Genomic DNA, 17,343 nt, shown 5'->3' with positions numbered 1-17,343 from the left:
CTATTAACTAAAAACAAAATTCCAAATCTTTTCATTCATTCCTTACCAGCAAAAGTCCAGGAAGGGTTGTCAGATATAACTATATTGTCATCTTAACTTCGATTAAATAAGCCAGCTTTATATTACTTCACTATACATTTAAAAGATTTTAACTTTTAACCCATTCAAATAGACTACTGTAGTTGATTTCTTGTCATCTTGGCTTTCTTCGTCTCCCCGAAATCTTTCAGAACTTTAGCAAGCCTCTTCTGTACATCCAGTAAGAGGAATTCAAACTTTTTTTTTATCACTTCTCAAAAATATCCCTCAAAACTCTGACAGATCTCTTTTATATATCACATAAAACAAAAACATCTACATCTCCTTTCTGGTTTGTTAGCTGCATATGTCCTTTAGACACGGAAGCATCATCCTGTTTCATTTGAAAGTCCAATACATACTTTTCTGCATCCTTCTCATTACTTCCGCATTTATACTCACTTTCAAATTACTTTCAAACTTATCCAGTGTCTTGTTCTTCTTTCATTGCATCCTTAACACTTCATCTATCCATCATTTCCAATAATTTCAAAGCTCATTTGTCATAGTTTTCAAAAACTTTTCATAAGTTTCCAATAAGTTCACTATTAGAGTATTTTCTTGCATTCTGTTGTTATCCTCCAGCTCCCTCTAGTTTCCAACCTTTAAAGCCCTATTATCTTGTTTAATAACATTTTTCAAGACCTTTTAAAATTGTATTTAAAATTCTTTATCTAAAGAGAAGGAGCTCACCAAGCGAATGTAACATTTCTTGCTCTTCCAAAGGTATTTAATCCTTCCAAAGCAACAGTATAAAATGCAAATCAAAAGTGATTATGATTTGGTCCAGCTCAATGTTCTTTAAAAAGGCTGGGTTGTGCAAAAAGGGTTCCTCTCTCAACCCCCAGTCACTGGACCCATAAGCACCACAAAATGACAATTAATGTGGTTAAATCATGAACAGCAGCTGGGTGGAGTCATGTGGGTTATCTTAAGATGTCCTCTTATTTCAGGAAGAGATAGGTGGTTTGGATCTTGTATCCAGGTACCTACTACATCATAACACCATGTTACCAAAAAAGCAACATTTAGCTCACTAAGGCTTTCAACAAACGTCTGAACAACTTAGTTATGGAATTTAATATTCAATGAACTATTTAAAAAGAAAGAAAAAAAGCATTATACAAAAAGTAGTCAGATAAACTTCCTTTTTCATTAATCTTTCTTCTCTTTATTTGTTTTAATTCCCTTAAATTTTATTTATGATAAGGATAAAATTTATATTTTAAAAAGTTAACAATGATGGTGGACCTTATGTAGCCAAAAACAGGAGGGAGGCACTCCTTCATGCACAGGAAGCTCTGGGTTTGTGTCTGATGTGACTTCAACTTGACTTCAGCTGCCATTTGGCTATAATGGCAGGACTGGGGAAGGATTGTCTGCCTGCTGTCCCAGGTGAAAGGCACCTCCTGTAGCATTGTGTCAGATATGTCCACTGTCTTGAATTATTTGTAAAAATAATAAAGGTGGAATACAAATAAATAAAAAATGACTCCAGGTTTCCTGTTTAAACATGATGCTCAATCCCCATGATGGTGAACCTATGGCACGTGTGCCACAGGTGGCACATGCACCTGTGAATCCCACCATCTAGCTGGTCGTCAGCTTCTGCTGTGCATGAGTGAGACACATGTGGGGTGCATGTGCATGCACAGAGTTGGGGTGCATGTGGGGGAATGTGCATGCACAGGGAGGTGGTGCACATGCGGGGTCTGCACACATGCAGGGGGCAAATGCAGGGGGCGGGACACATGCATGGGGCACCTGCATGGGGCCTGCACATGCATTGCATTTTGGGCATTCAGTCCGGAAAAGATTAGCCATCACTGCTCCATCCCAAACACTTTTGGATTATGAGATACTAATATAAATCCAGCACCAGAGTACCAATAAAGTATCGGTTTTTATTTCAATGACTATAACAAAATGAATTCTTGAGGAGTAAGGTAGTTAAACCAAGTTATGAGGGACCTAAGAGCTATATCAAAGTGCCAGTAGCATTAATCAACAAACTAAAAACTAGAATAAAAAGTATCTATAAAAACTACACCAATGAGTAAAGTGATTCTGAAAAGAATAACATGCCTGATGCTTCAGCTAATACTTTCCTTGATAGTTTAAATCTTAACTTACAGGGAGATGACTGAAGTCCCTGGCGTAGTCTAGAAATATGGCTTTACAGTCTGAAGATTTGCAATTAACAGTTGACTGTGGAAAACCAAATTTACAGCTGCTTCTACCAGTCAGAATCATATCATCCCTGTTTCTTACAGGTAGAGGACAATTTATTTGATCATAGGAAGGATTGTACTTTTCCCAGTAGGTAATATGATAGCAGCTCTTATGTTGTAAGTCTCAATAGTGTCCTAACTATATATTTTGCAAGACAATGTTTTTCTGCAGTTCAATTCTTCCTAGTGTAGGAAATGAAATGGAATTATAAAATCAAACTAGATGCCATGCACATTTTCATCTAATCAATATAACATACAGGTGAAACTCAAAAAATTAGATTATCATGCAAAAGTTCATTTATTTCAGTAATGCAACTTAAAAGGTGAAACTAATATATGAGATAGACTCATTACAAAGCAAGATAGTTCAAGCCGTGATTTGTCATAATTGGGATGATTATGGCTTACAGCTCATGAAAACCCCAAATCCACCATCTCCGAAAATTAGAATATTACATGCAATCAATAAAACAAGGATTGTACATAGAACAATATCGGACCTCTGAAAAGTATAAGCATGCATATGTACTCAGTACTTGGTTTGGACCCCTTTTGCAGCAATTACTGCCTCAATGCGGCGTGGCATGGAAGCTATCAGCCTGTGGCAGTGCTGAGGTGTTATGGAAGACCAGGATGCTTCAATAGCGGCCTTCAGCTCTTCTGCATTGTTCGGTCTCATGTCTCTCATCTTTCTCTTGGCAATGCCCCATAGATTCTCTATGGGGTTCAGGTCAGGTGAGATTGCTGGCCAATCAAGCACAGTAATCCCACGGTCATTGAACCAGGTTTTGGTGCTTTTGGCAATGTGAGCAGGTGCCAATTCCTGCTGGAAAATGAAGTCAGCATCCCCATAAAGCTCGTCTGCGGAAGGACCCATGAAGTGCTTCAAAATCTCCATTTACCCTGGACTTAATGAAGCACAGTGGATCAACACCAGCAGATGACATGGCTCCCCAAATCAACACAGACTGTGGAAACTTCACACTGGACTTCAAGCATCTTGCAGTGTGTGCCTCTCCATTCTTCCTCCATACTCTGGGTCCTTGGTTTCCAAATGAGATGCAAAAGTTGCTCTCATCAGAAAAGAGGACTTTGGACCACTGAGCAACACGCCAGGTCTGTTTTTCTTTAGCCCAGGTAAGACGCTTCTGATGTTGTTTGTTATTCAGGAGCGGCTTGACAAGAGGAATACATCATTTGAAGCCCATGTCCAGGATCCGTCTTTCTGTGGTACCTCTTGATGCACTGACTCCAGCCTCAGTCCACTCCTTGTGAAAGTCCCCAACACTTTTGAATGGCCTTTTCCTGACAATCCTCTCCAGGCTGTGGTCATCCCTGCTGCTTGTGCACCTTTTTCTTCCACACTTTCCCCTTCCACATAGCTTTCTATTAATGTGCTTTGATACAGCACTTGGGGAACATCCAACTTCTTTTGCAATTACCTTTTGAGGCTTTCCCTCCTTATGGAGGGTGTCAATGATGGTTTTCTGCACAACTGTCAGGTCAGCAGTCTTTCCCATGATTGTGATTCCTTCTGAACCAGACTGAGAGACCATTTAAAGGCTCAGGAACCCTTTGCAGGTGTTACGGCTTAATAAGCTGATTAGAGTGGGGCACTTTGAGCCTAGAATATTGCACCTTTTCACAATATTTTAATTTTCTGAGATTGTGGATTTGGGGTTTTCATGAGCTGTAAGCCAATTATGACAAATCGTGGCTTGAACTATCTTGCTTTGCATGCAATGAATCTATCTCATATATTAGTTTCACCTTTTAAGTTGCATTACTGAAATAAATGAACGTTTGCACGATATTCTAATTTTTCAAGTTTCACCTGTATGAGTTTTTTTTTCTTTAGGGAAATTGACCAGTCCTTTATTTTCATTATTATTTTACTTAGTAAATCCAAGAGCTATAATTGAAATTCTACTCAGTTCTAAAAATGGTTTCCAAATAGTGAAGAAAGAATATACTAATGTCCCCAAGTCTTATTCCATATGTACTTATAAATATTTTGTGTTGTATAGTTTTCACATTGTATATTATTACATGTGTGCTGATCATATTTGTGGAGGTTGTTGAATTTTACTTCAGTTTTTCAATCAAACAGCTTTATTTAGAGATAATAGAAACATTACACAAAAATGAAAGAGCATAAAGTCATATGCAAGTACCTCTTGATAATACGGCCTCAAACATCTTGGAAAAACATTGCATGTAACTATATCTATGATGGAATATCATACCACTACATTTCATTCCATGCTCTATTTCTTACATTGTAAAATAATGCCTACAGATCACCTGAAATGCTCACAAATTTGTGAATGTACGCTATTCCAAACCTACTGGATGGCAAATACTTATTGAGTTTCAACTATTGGTCTTCAGGCTTTCAAGGAATTCAATCATCAAGGAAAATGCCTTATTGTGGATGAATACCTTTAAGAGTTCAACTAAAAAGAGTAATATATTATGGCAAACCTTCCATCAGTTGCTACAGCACAGACTTCTTCATCTGTTGGGGGATCAGGAAGTTCTACAGACTGGAGCGAAATATACCCATTCATCAGTGGTGGGATTCAAACATTTTTACTAATGGTTCTATGGGTGTGGCTTGGTGGGTGTGGCAGGGAAAGGATACTGTAAAATCTCCATTCCCTCCCCACTCCAGGAGAAGGTTATTGTAAAATCCCCATTTCCTCCCAATCAGCTGGGACTCGGGAGGCAGAGAATAGATGGGGGTGGGGCCAGTCAGAGGTAGTATTTACCAGTTCTCCAAATGAGTCAAAATTTCCGCAACCGGTTCTCCAGAACTGGTCAGAACTTGCTGAATACTACCTCTGCCATTCATAATCAGAAAAAACACTGACTTCCATTGAATTGTCATAGAGTAATCAGCTATCCCCGCCAATTTTGAACAGTCTGAACCTCTCAGTCTTAGAAGAGCATTTGAGGCAGGTAGAAATAATATTGATGTAACAATAGAAAAGTTAAATGGATACATCTAGTAGCTTTTTCCACATTTTGCACCTCTCAAAATGTTTGTGTGGGTAGTTCTATAGCTAATATTGAACAGCAAATGCATAAGAATCCTTCTGTCACAGATGAAAATGGTTATCTCTTCCCAGAAAGATTCTGATTTGAGCAAGTAAAATCTGGTATAAAGGTTTGCAATGCCCTTTAAAATACTTTAGTATTTATATCCAAGAAGTCAGAGAGAAGATCAAAACCCAAAGCAAACAAAAAATTACCTTCCTTTTCTCATTAAAATACAAAATATCAGATCCCCATCAGGAGAAGGTCCTACTAGTAGACAGCAACAAATTATGTATCCAAGTATTCATACCATTCAGCCTATTAACAGAATGGATGGAAAAAATATTTATCTAAATGAAAATAAATTGTTTTTATCTGAAGAAGAGACTTAAAGGATTTCAAATATGTTTTAAAGTGCAAAGAGGGAGGAAAAGCTCTTATCTGTTATTTATTGACATTTGAAGCAGTTTAAGCGAATTGGAGATTTCAAAGGATAAAATTACAATAGAACAAAACAACAAAATTGGGCATATGTTGCCACTACCTGATTCAAACAATCCCAAAATATCAATACCCAAATGCCTGCTCAAAGACAATCTTAAATGCTTCCTGAAGGGCTAATACAGAGAAGGACCAGACATACTTCTAGGACCAGGTTGTTCTGGGAGACATTACAGAGCAATGCCTTCAGGTCCATGTCCTTCTAAATACTTATAAGAATGTTGTAACTTTTATAAACTATAGCTTTGGTGTCCTTCTACTAGACAGAAAATACTACTTTGCTTCTTGATCACCTGGACTGTTTAACGCTACCAAACAGTAATATGAGAATCAAAGTCAAATCAAAACTAAAATCATGGACTTGGGGAGTATAAGGAACTACCAGAATACAGAAACATATTGAAAGGAATATAAAAGTACCTCCCCCCCCAAAAAAAATCTTTTGCTATAGGTAGTCCTCCAATTCCGACCGATTGTTTAACAACCATTTGAAGCTATGACAGACTTACAACTGCTCTTAAGTTATAACTGCTGCGCCTCCCACCACAGAGATGTGATTGCATTTTCGGTGCTTGGCAACTGGCTCACCACCAGTTGCAGGGTCCCATCATGAGACCATGATTTGCAATGAAATGCCCATTGGATATGTTGCTTAACAACCATGTGTTCACTTAACAATCACTTGATTTGTTTAATGACTTCACTGTTAAGTCTGAAAACAAAAGCAAAAAGTCCCTTGGAAGCATTCTAGCTCAGCCAATCAAAATTAATGGATGTCAATAAAGTATAAAATTTTGTTAATAGAAAATGTCCACCTTAATTTTTGAGTATGGAATTGTACTGAAAAACGTATCTTTTTCTTTTCCACTAATTCATATTTAATTTTAGAGAATAAGCTTTAAGAAACACCTAGATATTGCATCAAAACAAAGAAATAAAACTTAAGTGGCCTAAAATCTTGTGTTTGCATCCAAATTTTCAACCATCAGTATAGTTAGCCTGAGGCTGAAATCCTGAACTCTTACTTAGAGCTGAAAAATGTTCAACAGTTAATTGGCAAAGGAAACTGTAAGAGGAGGAAAAAATCTTCAATTTATCCAAAATGAATTTTGTGATGGGTCTGGCAAGGAGAACTGTCAACGTACTGATCTCTTATATATCCTCATATTTTCCAATTTATCACACTGATTTGTATGCCCATCCTGTCATTCATGAGAATAACAGATAGAAGTGGGAAAATTATAGCAGCGGCAGGCAAAGAAACCATAAGAAAATTCAAAAGTTCTGCTGTGGAATTAAATTTGATACGTAAGGATTTGAATTTATAACTGTGCAAGCTTATAAGCCAAATCATTCAAACCACTTTGCTAAATCTTTTGGGGGAAGATACTAAACGTAATAATCATAATCTTTATTATGGTCACTAACCACCGAACTAAACCACTGACTTCATAAAAAGAATAAAAGAACAAAGGAACAAAACACAGGGAGCCATGGCATAGAAAAGGAAGCATAAATGTTATCTAGAGGGAAGAATAAGAATGCTTTCATGTCTCAAACATTTCTAAGGAATCAACAGGAGCATTTACCGCAGTATAATAAGTACAGATAGTAGGCTATTAAAAGCAGAAGCTAAATGATAAAAATAAAAGGACCAAATCAATTAATAGGAATATTTTAAGAGTAGGATATTAAAATGTTGCCTAAGAAATGAAGCTCCCCATCCAATCTGATTTCTCTATTGGGTAGCAAACCTGGTCTGAAAATTGAGAAAACTCTTCCTTTTGGGAGGGTTAAAATTAGTTCTTTATCCTAGCTACTCATTCAAGGAAAAAAAAAACAACCATTGTGAGGCTTGCAATTATCTCCCTTTTTGAAAGCAGAAAAATTATGTTACTTGGATTCTCATGGAGTCCTTGTTGCTCACTGAGCTTGGTTGTTTGCTTGCAGATGCTAGTTCTCAACTTACTGCAGGTAATCTTTGATCATTCATTTAGTGACCACACGAAGCACTGAAGAAAGTGATTTACAACCATTTTTCACATTTACGATCGTTGCAGCATCTCCACAGTCACGTCATCAAAATTTGGACACTTGGCAACTGTCATGTATCGAGGATGGTTGCAGGGTCCTGAAGTCATGTGATCACCTTTTGTGACCTTCTGACAGGTAAAACTAATGGGGAAGCCAGATTCATTTAAAGTCATAAAATGGGGCAAAACCTGCTTAACCTGCCTCACTTAGCAACATACATTTTGGGCTCAATTGTGGTCATACATATATATTCCTGTTCATAGAGCTAGTTCCAGCCTATCCTTTTACACATTTCTTTCTTACGACAAATTTGGCAAGCTCTGATTTTTTTTCAGGGGCAGTTCTGTAGTACAAATTGTTAACAAGACATTCGAGCATAATTTCTTGGGCACTTTTTTTAATTTTAAAGGCAAATTATGTGCTTTGTAACAGTCTGGCCACTTAAAAAATTAAAAAATAAAGTCAACTACACTTCCTTTTGTTGGAAAAGCCATCGTGAAATAGGGAGGGCCAATGCAACCAATAGCTATTAAGACATGCTGATCTACTGGATCTTCTGGGTCTTCGGAAGAATGTTAAGTCCACAGCTTTAAACTCATAAATATTTAGATGAAAAGGGCTTATCATATTAAACTAGAAAAAAAATAGTAGACTTGCATAGGCAAAGTCAGGGAATGCACAATGTAGGCACTTAAACTTGTTATTTTTCTTACACATTTGCTGGCTTACACAAGAAAAAGGGGAGTAACTTGAGACAAATGAGTAAACCTGTACTTTCCCTCTGCAAGTATGTACATTCTATGCACAAGTTATTTGATGTGATCTATGTTCAGAAAAAAAAAACACCAGTTATTAGCAGACCTGTTTCTGCAATAATTGTAGGCCAAGGTAGCAATGACCACATGGGAGGGTAGGAAGAAATGGATGAAATTGGAATGGAAGAGGTCAGGAAAGCTGTCGGAAAGATGGCCAACTGGGTTGGTGTATAGGTCTTGCACAGAAGTAAACAAAGAAGGTATAGTAGCAATGGCTAAAAGAAAGTAGGGAAGGGAAGTTAGTGGCCAGACTGATAGGCAGACCAGCACAAAGGCCCTGCAGAAGGAGAAAATGGGCGAGGTTCAGGAAGCTAAGGATAATTAGGAAAAAGGAAATTTTCTTGTTGCATTAAAACATAATTTTCACTCTTAAACATGAAATTCAGCATTCAAGGTGGATGGGAGAAATATTTAAAAGTTCAAAAATGGAAAGGTGTATTTTGCTTCCTTTTCTTTCCTTAAAAACTAGCCTTTTGTATTGAAAAGTCCGAAATATTTTAGTTTATTGCAGCATATCGTTGAATATGTATGCATGAATCTTTCTGAAACCATTGCAACAGAATAACTATTGCAAAGATATTTCTTCCATGTCTGTGCGTGTTTTGTTCCTGAGGGAACATGCCATTAATTTTCAGTAATTCATGACTGGAAAAAGAAGTAGGAATGGACTTTAATTTTAATTCATACAAAGGACACTAAACAACACATTTTTGAAATTAGGAAGAAAGTACATGAATCTCCCAGCATTTTCTCCCTAATATTCTCAGCTGTGTAAGAAAAATGAAGGCAAGATAATACAATTAAAAGAAACCTAACAGTATCCCCGCTTACGGTCAATTTTTTAAAAAATTCAAAATACGATAGATAGATGCTTAATTCTTGTTTATCATAGTCATATTTTTATAGAGCATTAAATTTTCCATTTTTTCTTAACACATCCCCTAAATAGATCATCTATGAAATCTATAGTGATTTCTTGGGGCCTAGGTACCCACTCCTAATTTATTAAACGTACGAGATTTTTTTTCTTTGAAGTAATATTGTGAACTTTTTTGTGCCTCAGCTACTTAATCCTATTCATATAGCAAGTATAAAATAATGTAATCTACATAAATCTTCACATATAATTATTAGGATGTTCAAACATTCCAATTTATCTTAGATTTACAGATAAAATCTAGCCAACAAACAGAAAATTCAATATAAAACTACAGAAAGAATCTTGCCATCAATTCACATTGTTAAGTGAATCTGGTTTTCCCATTTGACTTTGCTAAGATTGCAAAAGGTGATCACATGACTCCGGAACATTTAATCCGTCATAAATATATGCCAGTATTGAATTTTAATCATGGGAACACAATGGTCATAAGTGGGGGAAATGGTCATGTCATTTTTTCTCAGTGCCATTGTAACATTGAGTGGTCATTAAATAAATGGTTGCAAGTCAAGGACTACCAGTATAATCTTTCTTAAAGCCATTCCAAAAAAGGATTTCATAATCAAATATTCTTTTTACCTCAGAAGATCTTCCAACTTCCGTATCTTCTTATGTGATTCTATTCTCTCTTTATCAAAATCACTTTGAATTTCATAAATCTAATTAAGAAAACAAAGGCAGAGTTAATTCTAGAAACCATGTGACAAGTGACATATCCACTATTGTTCAGACTTGGGACGTCTGCACCTGAATGGTTGTCTTTTCACAACACAAAACTACTATTATCAAAAAATGTAATTATTATGATGTTTATGTGAGTATGTCACATCTTTGAATTGTGACTGTTGAAATATGGACTGAGGATCTAATAAACCATAGCTGTTTTCAGAATAGTGCTCACATTATCTCTACAATCTATGTTGAATTATAAAAATCACAAAAGAAAGCTAAATGTTTGTCACACAGGAAACCGACTTAATAAAGTGTGACTATTCCATCTTACCTAGGTTTGTCTAATCTGACTGGCAGCGACTTAAGAGTCCTCAAAGTTGCAGCCCTACTAAATTCTTGTCACCTTACCAACTTCAGCTTTCAGAGGCCAGGGGTAGATGATACTTTATGTAATTCAGTTTTTTAAAAAAACAAAATTAGTATTTGTCAATGTTTATGTTAAAAAATTAAACATCTGAATTTTTAAATATCAAAGAAAACCTATTTACAATGATATGGAGGTTCTGAAAATAAATTAAAAAAAACAAGTAAACAGTTTATTTCTAACGCATACCATACCCACCCAGGGTAATCTAACAAATCAAAACAACAAACTAAAAACTAACAGAATGATACGAAAGTAATAGATCATCCGTGTTTCCCCGAAAATAAGACAGGGTCTTTTTTTCTTTTGACCCTCGAAATAAGCACTTGGCCTTATCTTTTTATAAGTATAATCTCTATTGTCATTGTACTTAAATACAACGAAACTGGTTATTTTGGGGGAGGTCTTATTATTTTTGAGGTGCAAGAGGCGGTGAGCATGGCACACCTCATGGTTGTTGCTGTGTTGCAATATTTTGGGGGAAGGCTCATTATCCGGGAAGGTCTTATTTTCAGAGAAACAAGGTACATACTGCAACATATTTGCAAACACAATAAAAATAACAGTATACTGAATCTCTGAACCTGATAACCTTACTTCTAATTTTATTTGACTTCAGTAAGATTATAGCAAATCTACGCTACCATCTAAGTTTACTAACATTCTCATATTTTTTATCTAATAATAATAATAATAATAATAATAATAATAATAATAATAATAATAATAATAATAATAATAATAATAATAATAATAATAATAATAATAATAAATATTTATTTCTTAGCCGCACCCTCTCCCGAAGGACTCGGGGCGGCGTACAATGAAACATATGAAATAAATATGTGGACAAAACAAACATATAACAGAGACATATACCGAGACATACACAAGGAGGAGGTCGGCTGATGAATAAAAAACAATTAGAATACAGTGTTTAAAAACCCCTAAATAATTAAATATAATTAAAATACCCAATTAAAAACCCGTCAGGAGCGATATGGTTAGATCAAAGTTGAGCCAGGCCAGCTACTTGGAATAGGTGGGTCTTAAGCTTAATACGAAAGGAGCGGAGGTCAGAGGTATTCCTAATATCCGGAGGGAGGTCATTCCACAGGGCTGGGCCCGTCACAGAGAAGGCTCTACTCCTAGGCGCCGCCCCCCGACACTGTCTAGTGGACGCCACCTGGAGGAGGCCCTCTCTGTGCGAGCGGATTGGTCGCAGGGATGTATGGGGCAGAATACGATCCCGCAAGTAACTAGGTCCTGAGCCATGGAGCGCTTTAAAGATCGTTATCAAAACCTTGAAACGCACCCGATAGACCACAGGAAGCCAGTGCAGCTCGCGCAGGAACGGTGTCACATGGGAGTACCTAGTACTCCCCATAATTACCCGCGTGGCTGCGTTCTGGACCAACTGTAGCCTCCGGGTGCATTTCAAGGGAAGCCCCATGTAGAGAGCGTTACAGTAGTCCAAGCGAGACGTCACCAGCGCATGAGTGACTGTGCGTAAGGCGTCCCGGTCCAGTAGGGGGCGCAATTGGCGCACCAGGCGAACCTGGTGGAACGCCCCCCTTGCCACGGCTGTCACATGGTCATCCATGGACAGCCAGGCATCCAGGAGGACGCCCAAATTGCGCGCCCGCTCCACGGGGGCAAGTTGAATGCCCCCAATGGCCAATGATGGAATTAATTGGCTGAACCGGGGAGCTGGTACCCACAGCCACTCTGTCTTGGAGAGGTTGAGCTTGAGTCGGTTGTCATCCATCCAGATCCGTACGTCTTCCACACACCGGGACATCACTTCGATGGCCTCGTTGGGGTGGTTCGGGGTGGAAAAGTACAGCTGAGTATCATCAGCGTACAGATGGTATCCCACCCCGAAACCACGGATGATCTCACCCAGCGGCTTCATATATGTGTTGAACAGGAGTGGCGAGAGGACCGACCCCTGTGGCACCCCACAAGTAAGGGGGCGTAGGGTCGACCTCTCTTCTCCTGCCAACACACGCTGCATCCGGCCAGAAAGGTAGGAGCCGAACCACCGCAGAACGGTGCCCCGGACCCCCAACCCCTCCAGCCGGCGCAGCAGGATACCATGGTCGATGGTATCAAAAGCCGCCGAGAGGTCTAATAGGACCAGGATAGAGGAACAACCTCTATCTCTGGTTCTCCAGAGATCATCCACCAACGCGACCAAGGCCGTCTCCGTGCTGTGACCGGGGCGGAAGCCGGACTGGCGCGGGTCTAGATAATCATTTTCCTCCAGATGTCGTGGAAACTGGTAGGCCACCACACTCTCTACAACCTTCGCCAAAAAGGGAAGGTTGGAGACAGGACGATAATTGGCCAGCTCCAAAGGGTCCAGGGAAGGCTTCTTGAGCAAGGGTCTCACCACCGCCTCTTTCAAGGCGGCCGGGAGAGACCCCTCGCTCAGCGAAGCATTCACTAGGCCCAGGAGCCAGTCTCGTGTAACCTCCCAGGATGCCAGTACAAGCCAGGAGGGGCACGGGTCCAATAAACATGTGGTGGGTCGCAGTCGTCCACGCATTCTGTCCAAATCCTCGATGGCAACCAAGTCAAACTCCTCCCAGATCGATTCCTCAAGACTCGCCATGGACGTCTCCATTGGACCACTGACAGGGACCCAATCCCTCCAGATTTTAGCGATTTTATCCTGCAGATATTTACCAAATTCCTCTGCCCTGCCCTGTAGAGGGGCCTCCCGCGGCCTCTGAAACAAGAGGGAGCGGGACACCCGAAACAGGGCGGCAGGGCGGTTCTCCGCGGATGCAATGAGAGTGGCACAATGTTGGCGTTTGGCCACTCTCAATGCCACAAGGTACGTCCTTAAATGGGCTCGTGCCTGTGTTCGATCAAATTCGGAGCGAGAGGATCTCCAACGACTCTCTAGACGTCTCTTGCGGCATTTCATCACCCTTAGCTCCTCGGTAAACCAAGGGGCCAGGGTGGATCGTTGCCGCCGGAGAGGCCGCAAAGGCGCCACCCGGTTCAAGGCCCCAGTAGTCGCATTATTCCACGCGACCACCAGGTCCTCTACCCGGGGGCGGGTCAAGGTTACAGGAGGTGGCCCAAGCTCCGTCTGGAACCTATCAGGTTCCATCAGGCGCCTGGGGCGGAACCATCTGGTACTTTCCGGTTCCGCCTCCCCGCAGCGGGAGGTAGCACCAGGGAAGTCAAGACGAAGGAGTGAGTGATCTGACCATGACAGGGGAGTGATGGTTAAGTCCCCTCCTCCCAGATCACTCAGCCACTGGCCAGAGACAAAAACAAGGTCCAGAGTGTGTCCTCCCTCATGTGTCGGGCCCTGAATCATTTGAGTCAGGTCCATGGCTGTCATGGAAGCCATGAACTCCCGAACCCCCTCTGATGCTTCTCCCATCGATGGCAGGTTAAAATCCCCCATCACTAAAAGTTTGGGGGTCTCAACCGCCACCGATGCGATCAGCTCGAGGAGTTCGGGCAGGACCGCTGATGTATAGCGAGGAGCCAGGTATACTATCAGCAGGCCCAACTGTCTCCCAGGGCCCCATTTCACAACAAGGGATTCACATCCGGACGTCTGTGGCACAGTAGACTCCCTCGGCTCTAAGTCCTCCCGAATAATTGCTGCCACCCCACCGCCCCTTCCCTGGGCCCGGGGCTGGTGAAATGCTCGGTAGCCTGGTGGGCACATTTCCACGAGGGGAAGACCTCCCTCGTGGCCCAACCAGGTCTCTGTTATTCCCGCGAGGTCCGGCTCCCCCTCTAAAATTAGATTGTGAATGAGGGGGGCCTTGTTAACAACGGACCTCGCATTGCATAACAACAGCCTCAGGCCTTGGGTCTGTAACTCTTGACCACCTAGAACGCGGGGGTTAGTACAAGCGACCGGGTGTAACCAGCAACCACGGTCTCCCAACCGACTGTAAGTTCTTAATCTGTCCTCGTATCTGCCCCTCCCTGCGACCGTTGGAATCTAATTGTTTGTTAACCAAAGCTCTCTACGCAGTTTACAATAATATGTCTGCTTTGTTAAATAAATGGAAAAATCTTTTTTTTTATGAATCCAAAAATGTTAGAATTGGAGGATGGCAAAGAACTATAATATACAATGAAAGTCTTGAAATACAGTGCAAGTAGGTTGGAATATTAGGGAAAAAGAAAGTACAGATAGTCCTCGATTTACAACCATTTATTAAATGACTGTGCAAAGTTACAATGGCATGAAAAAAGTAACATGACCATTGTTCACACTTATGACCGTTGCAGCAATCCCATGGTCACATGATCAAAATTTGGATGCTTGGCAACTGGTTCATACTTTTGACTGTTGCAGTGTCCCAGGGTCATGTGATCACATTTTGTGACCTTCTAACAAGCAAAATCAATGGAGAAGCCAGATTCACCTAACAACTGTATTACTGCAGTGATTCACTTAACTACTGTCTTGCTTAACAACAGAAATTTTGGGGTCAACTGTGGTCATAGGTTAGGGACAAACTGTTGACTATGACATATAAACAGAATCACGGCAAGGGAGGAGCTGGGATAGGAAGTGAGGAACTGCTTATCATAGGGCCTTAAACTCTAGTACCAAGAACTGAAATTGGGCCCTGCCCTTAATAGAATCTGCTTTAATACCCTCTGTAGAAGGAAAGATAGGAAAATGAGGCAGATTTAAAACAAGGCATTCTGGGCCAAGGTCAGAGTTTCCACTATAAGCAACCAACCATCACCAAATGAAGAGGATGTCATTTCATGGTTCCTAGCCACTGACACCAGAACCATCTCGCGGACCTGAAGGGGAAGACAAAGAATCCTGAAGGGATAGGCAAGAGAGTCTAGAATCTGTCTTATCCATATTCAGTCTTTACTGATGAGCACGCAACTTATCAATATGTCTAAAAGGCTTCACAATAGGGAAAACCACACATTCTCGTTCATTTCAGGAAAAAAGCCATTGGTACCACTGGCATAGATGCAGTCTTTAAAGCCGGATTGTCAGATCAGGCAATCAAGGGAAAGGATGTACAAGGGAGGGGGGGGGGAATACAAAAACAGCACTTTGGCAGGCACCTACTGAACAAACACCATGGAATACAGTGAGGTTAGTATAAATGAAAAGAAGAGCCACAGATATCTGACTGAGACCAAGATAAAACACAGCCAGTGATGCTCATTGCCAGTAACCTTGTCAGTGATATCTGGTGATAAAGGATCTTTTTTAAAATATTTTTTTTAATTTTTAATTTTCAAAACAAACACAACACATCCATCTTTACATACTGTAGAAAGTGTATTAGTTGGTTACAAAAAGGCTTTCGTGCATCTCTTCCACAGTCATCAAGCATAATTCATATTAACTCAAGTATTTTAACTCAGATATTTATACATGTTACCATCATCATACCTCCATTTTCATTTGACTATAATTGTTTAAACATCCTTCATCATAAAATATACCAAGCTTTAATACATAACCACATACTGGCATTTCATTTACTATTTCTAAAATTCTCCAATAACACTGAATCCTTATGTCCTATTCTAGCTAAACATCCATAATATTTAATAACAAAGTTTTCTAATTCTTCTTTCCAAATCACTGTTTACAATTTACATCCAGCTTCCTTATGTTGTACCCATACCTGTATATACGTTGTTATCATTATCCCTCCTTTATTTAACTATATCCTGAATCATAACATTTTCCCCTTAATAATCAAGACTTAACTGTATCTAACTTAGTTCTTTTTTATTAATCTTTATATATAATCCAAAAGGATTTCTTATCTTCCTTTCATGGGTACCATTCAATATTCATATCCAATTATTACTTATCATAACACTACACATTGTATACGTTATTATCATTATCAATTATTTATTTAACTATATATATTGTCACTAAATTTCACTAAGTTTAACTAGTTTTAAATTATACTCTTCCATCTATCAACCTGTATCTTTCCAGTAGCAAAACAGTCTCATATCTTCTGCCATTTGTGGTGTCAGTCCTCTAATCATCTCCTTAATCAACTTTGTATGGACTCCTCTTAGCAACTCCTTGCTTATAAAATTTCTCATGTAATTTTGATGCCCTTCTTCTGTTTCCTTAATCAGCTTATCTTTGATTGTCGGTAGTGTTATCAATGATATTGCTAATAAAATTTCTCTCTTTAAATCCATAAATTCTTTTGTTTTTTCTTCTTTTGTATCTTGCCATCTGGGGTAGATTTCCCCTCCATTTAATTCCTCTTTTAGTGTTCCACTCTTTCCATTTTCAGAGACAAACCAATCACCATAAATATCAGCAATTGTAATTTCTTTATATTCATTTTCCTCTTCAATTTTTAGGATTTTAATCACCACTTTTTCCATTTGATAAACATCTCCAACTTCTTCATCATATTTTGCTGTTAGATGCTGTAAGTCTTTCAACTTCTTCTCTATCCTCTCATATGTGTTTGATAATTTCTGTATTTCTGAGAATATCTTTTGCAGACTTAAAACTTATTTCTGCTGTTGAAATTGTGCCATTATCTCCAGCTAACAAACACTGCTGTTCTAGCTTAGAAGGTTTTAACAGGATTAAGTATAGAT

General features: G+C 39.4%; 1 protein-coding gene across 5 annotated transcripts in view; it reads right to left on the bottom strand.

The window, feature by feature from the left end:
• The window catches only part of CEP112 (centrosomal protein 112), a 308,615-nt gene that overhangs the window by 188,155 nt on the left and 103,117 nt on the right, over positions 1-17,343 (bottom strand). For all 5 annotated transcript variants that reach the window (XR_014175685.1, XM_081956682.1, XM_081956685.1 and 2 more), the window contains one exon: positions 10,221-10,300. Coding sequence is in view for 4 of the 5 variants with exons in the window: in XM_081956682.1 (XP_081812808.1) it covers positions 10,221-10,300 (80 nt within the window). In the remaining variant the exon portion in view is untranslated. The remainder of the gene's footprint in view (positions 1-10,220; positions 10,301-17,343) is intronic.

This window comes from Natrix helvetica (assembly GCF_964273705.1).
Source record: "Natrix helvetica genome assembly, chromosome: 1".
In the NCBI taxonomy this organism is placed as follows: Eukaryota; Metazoa; Chordata; class Lepidosauria; order Squamata; family Natricidae; genus Natrix; species Natrix helvetica.
This window is presented reverse-complemented; position numbering and strand designations above follow the sequence as displayed.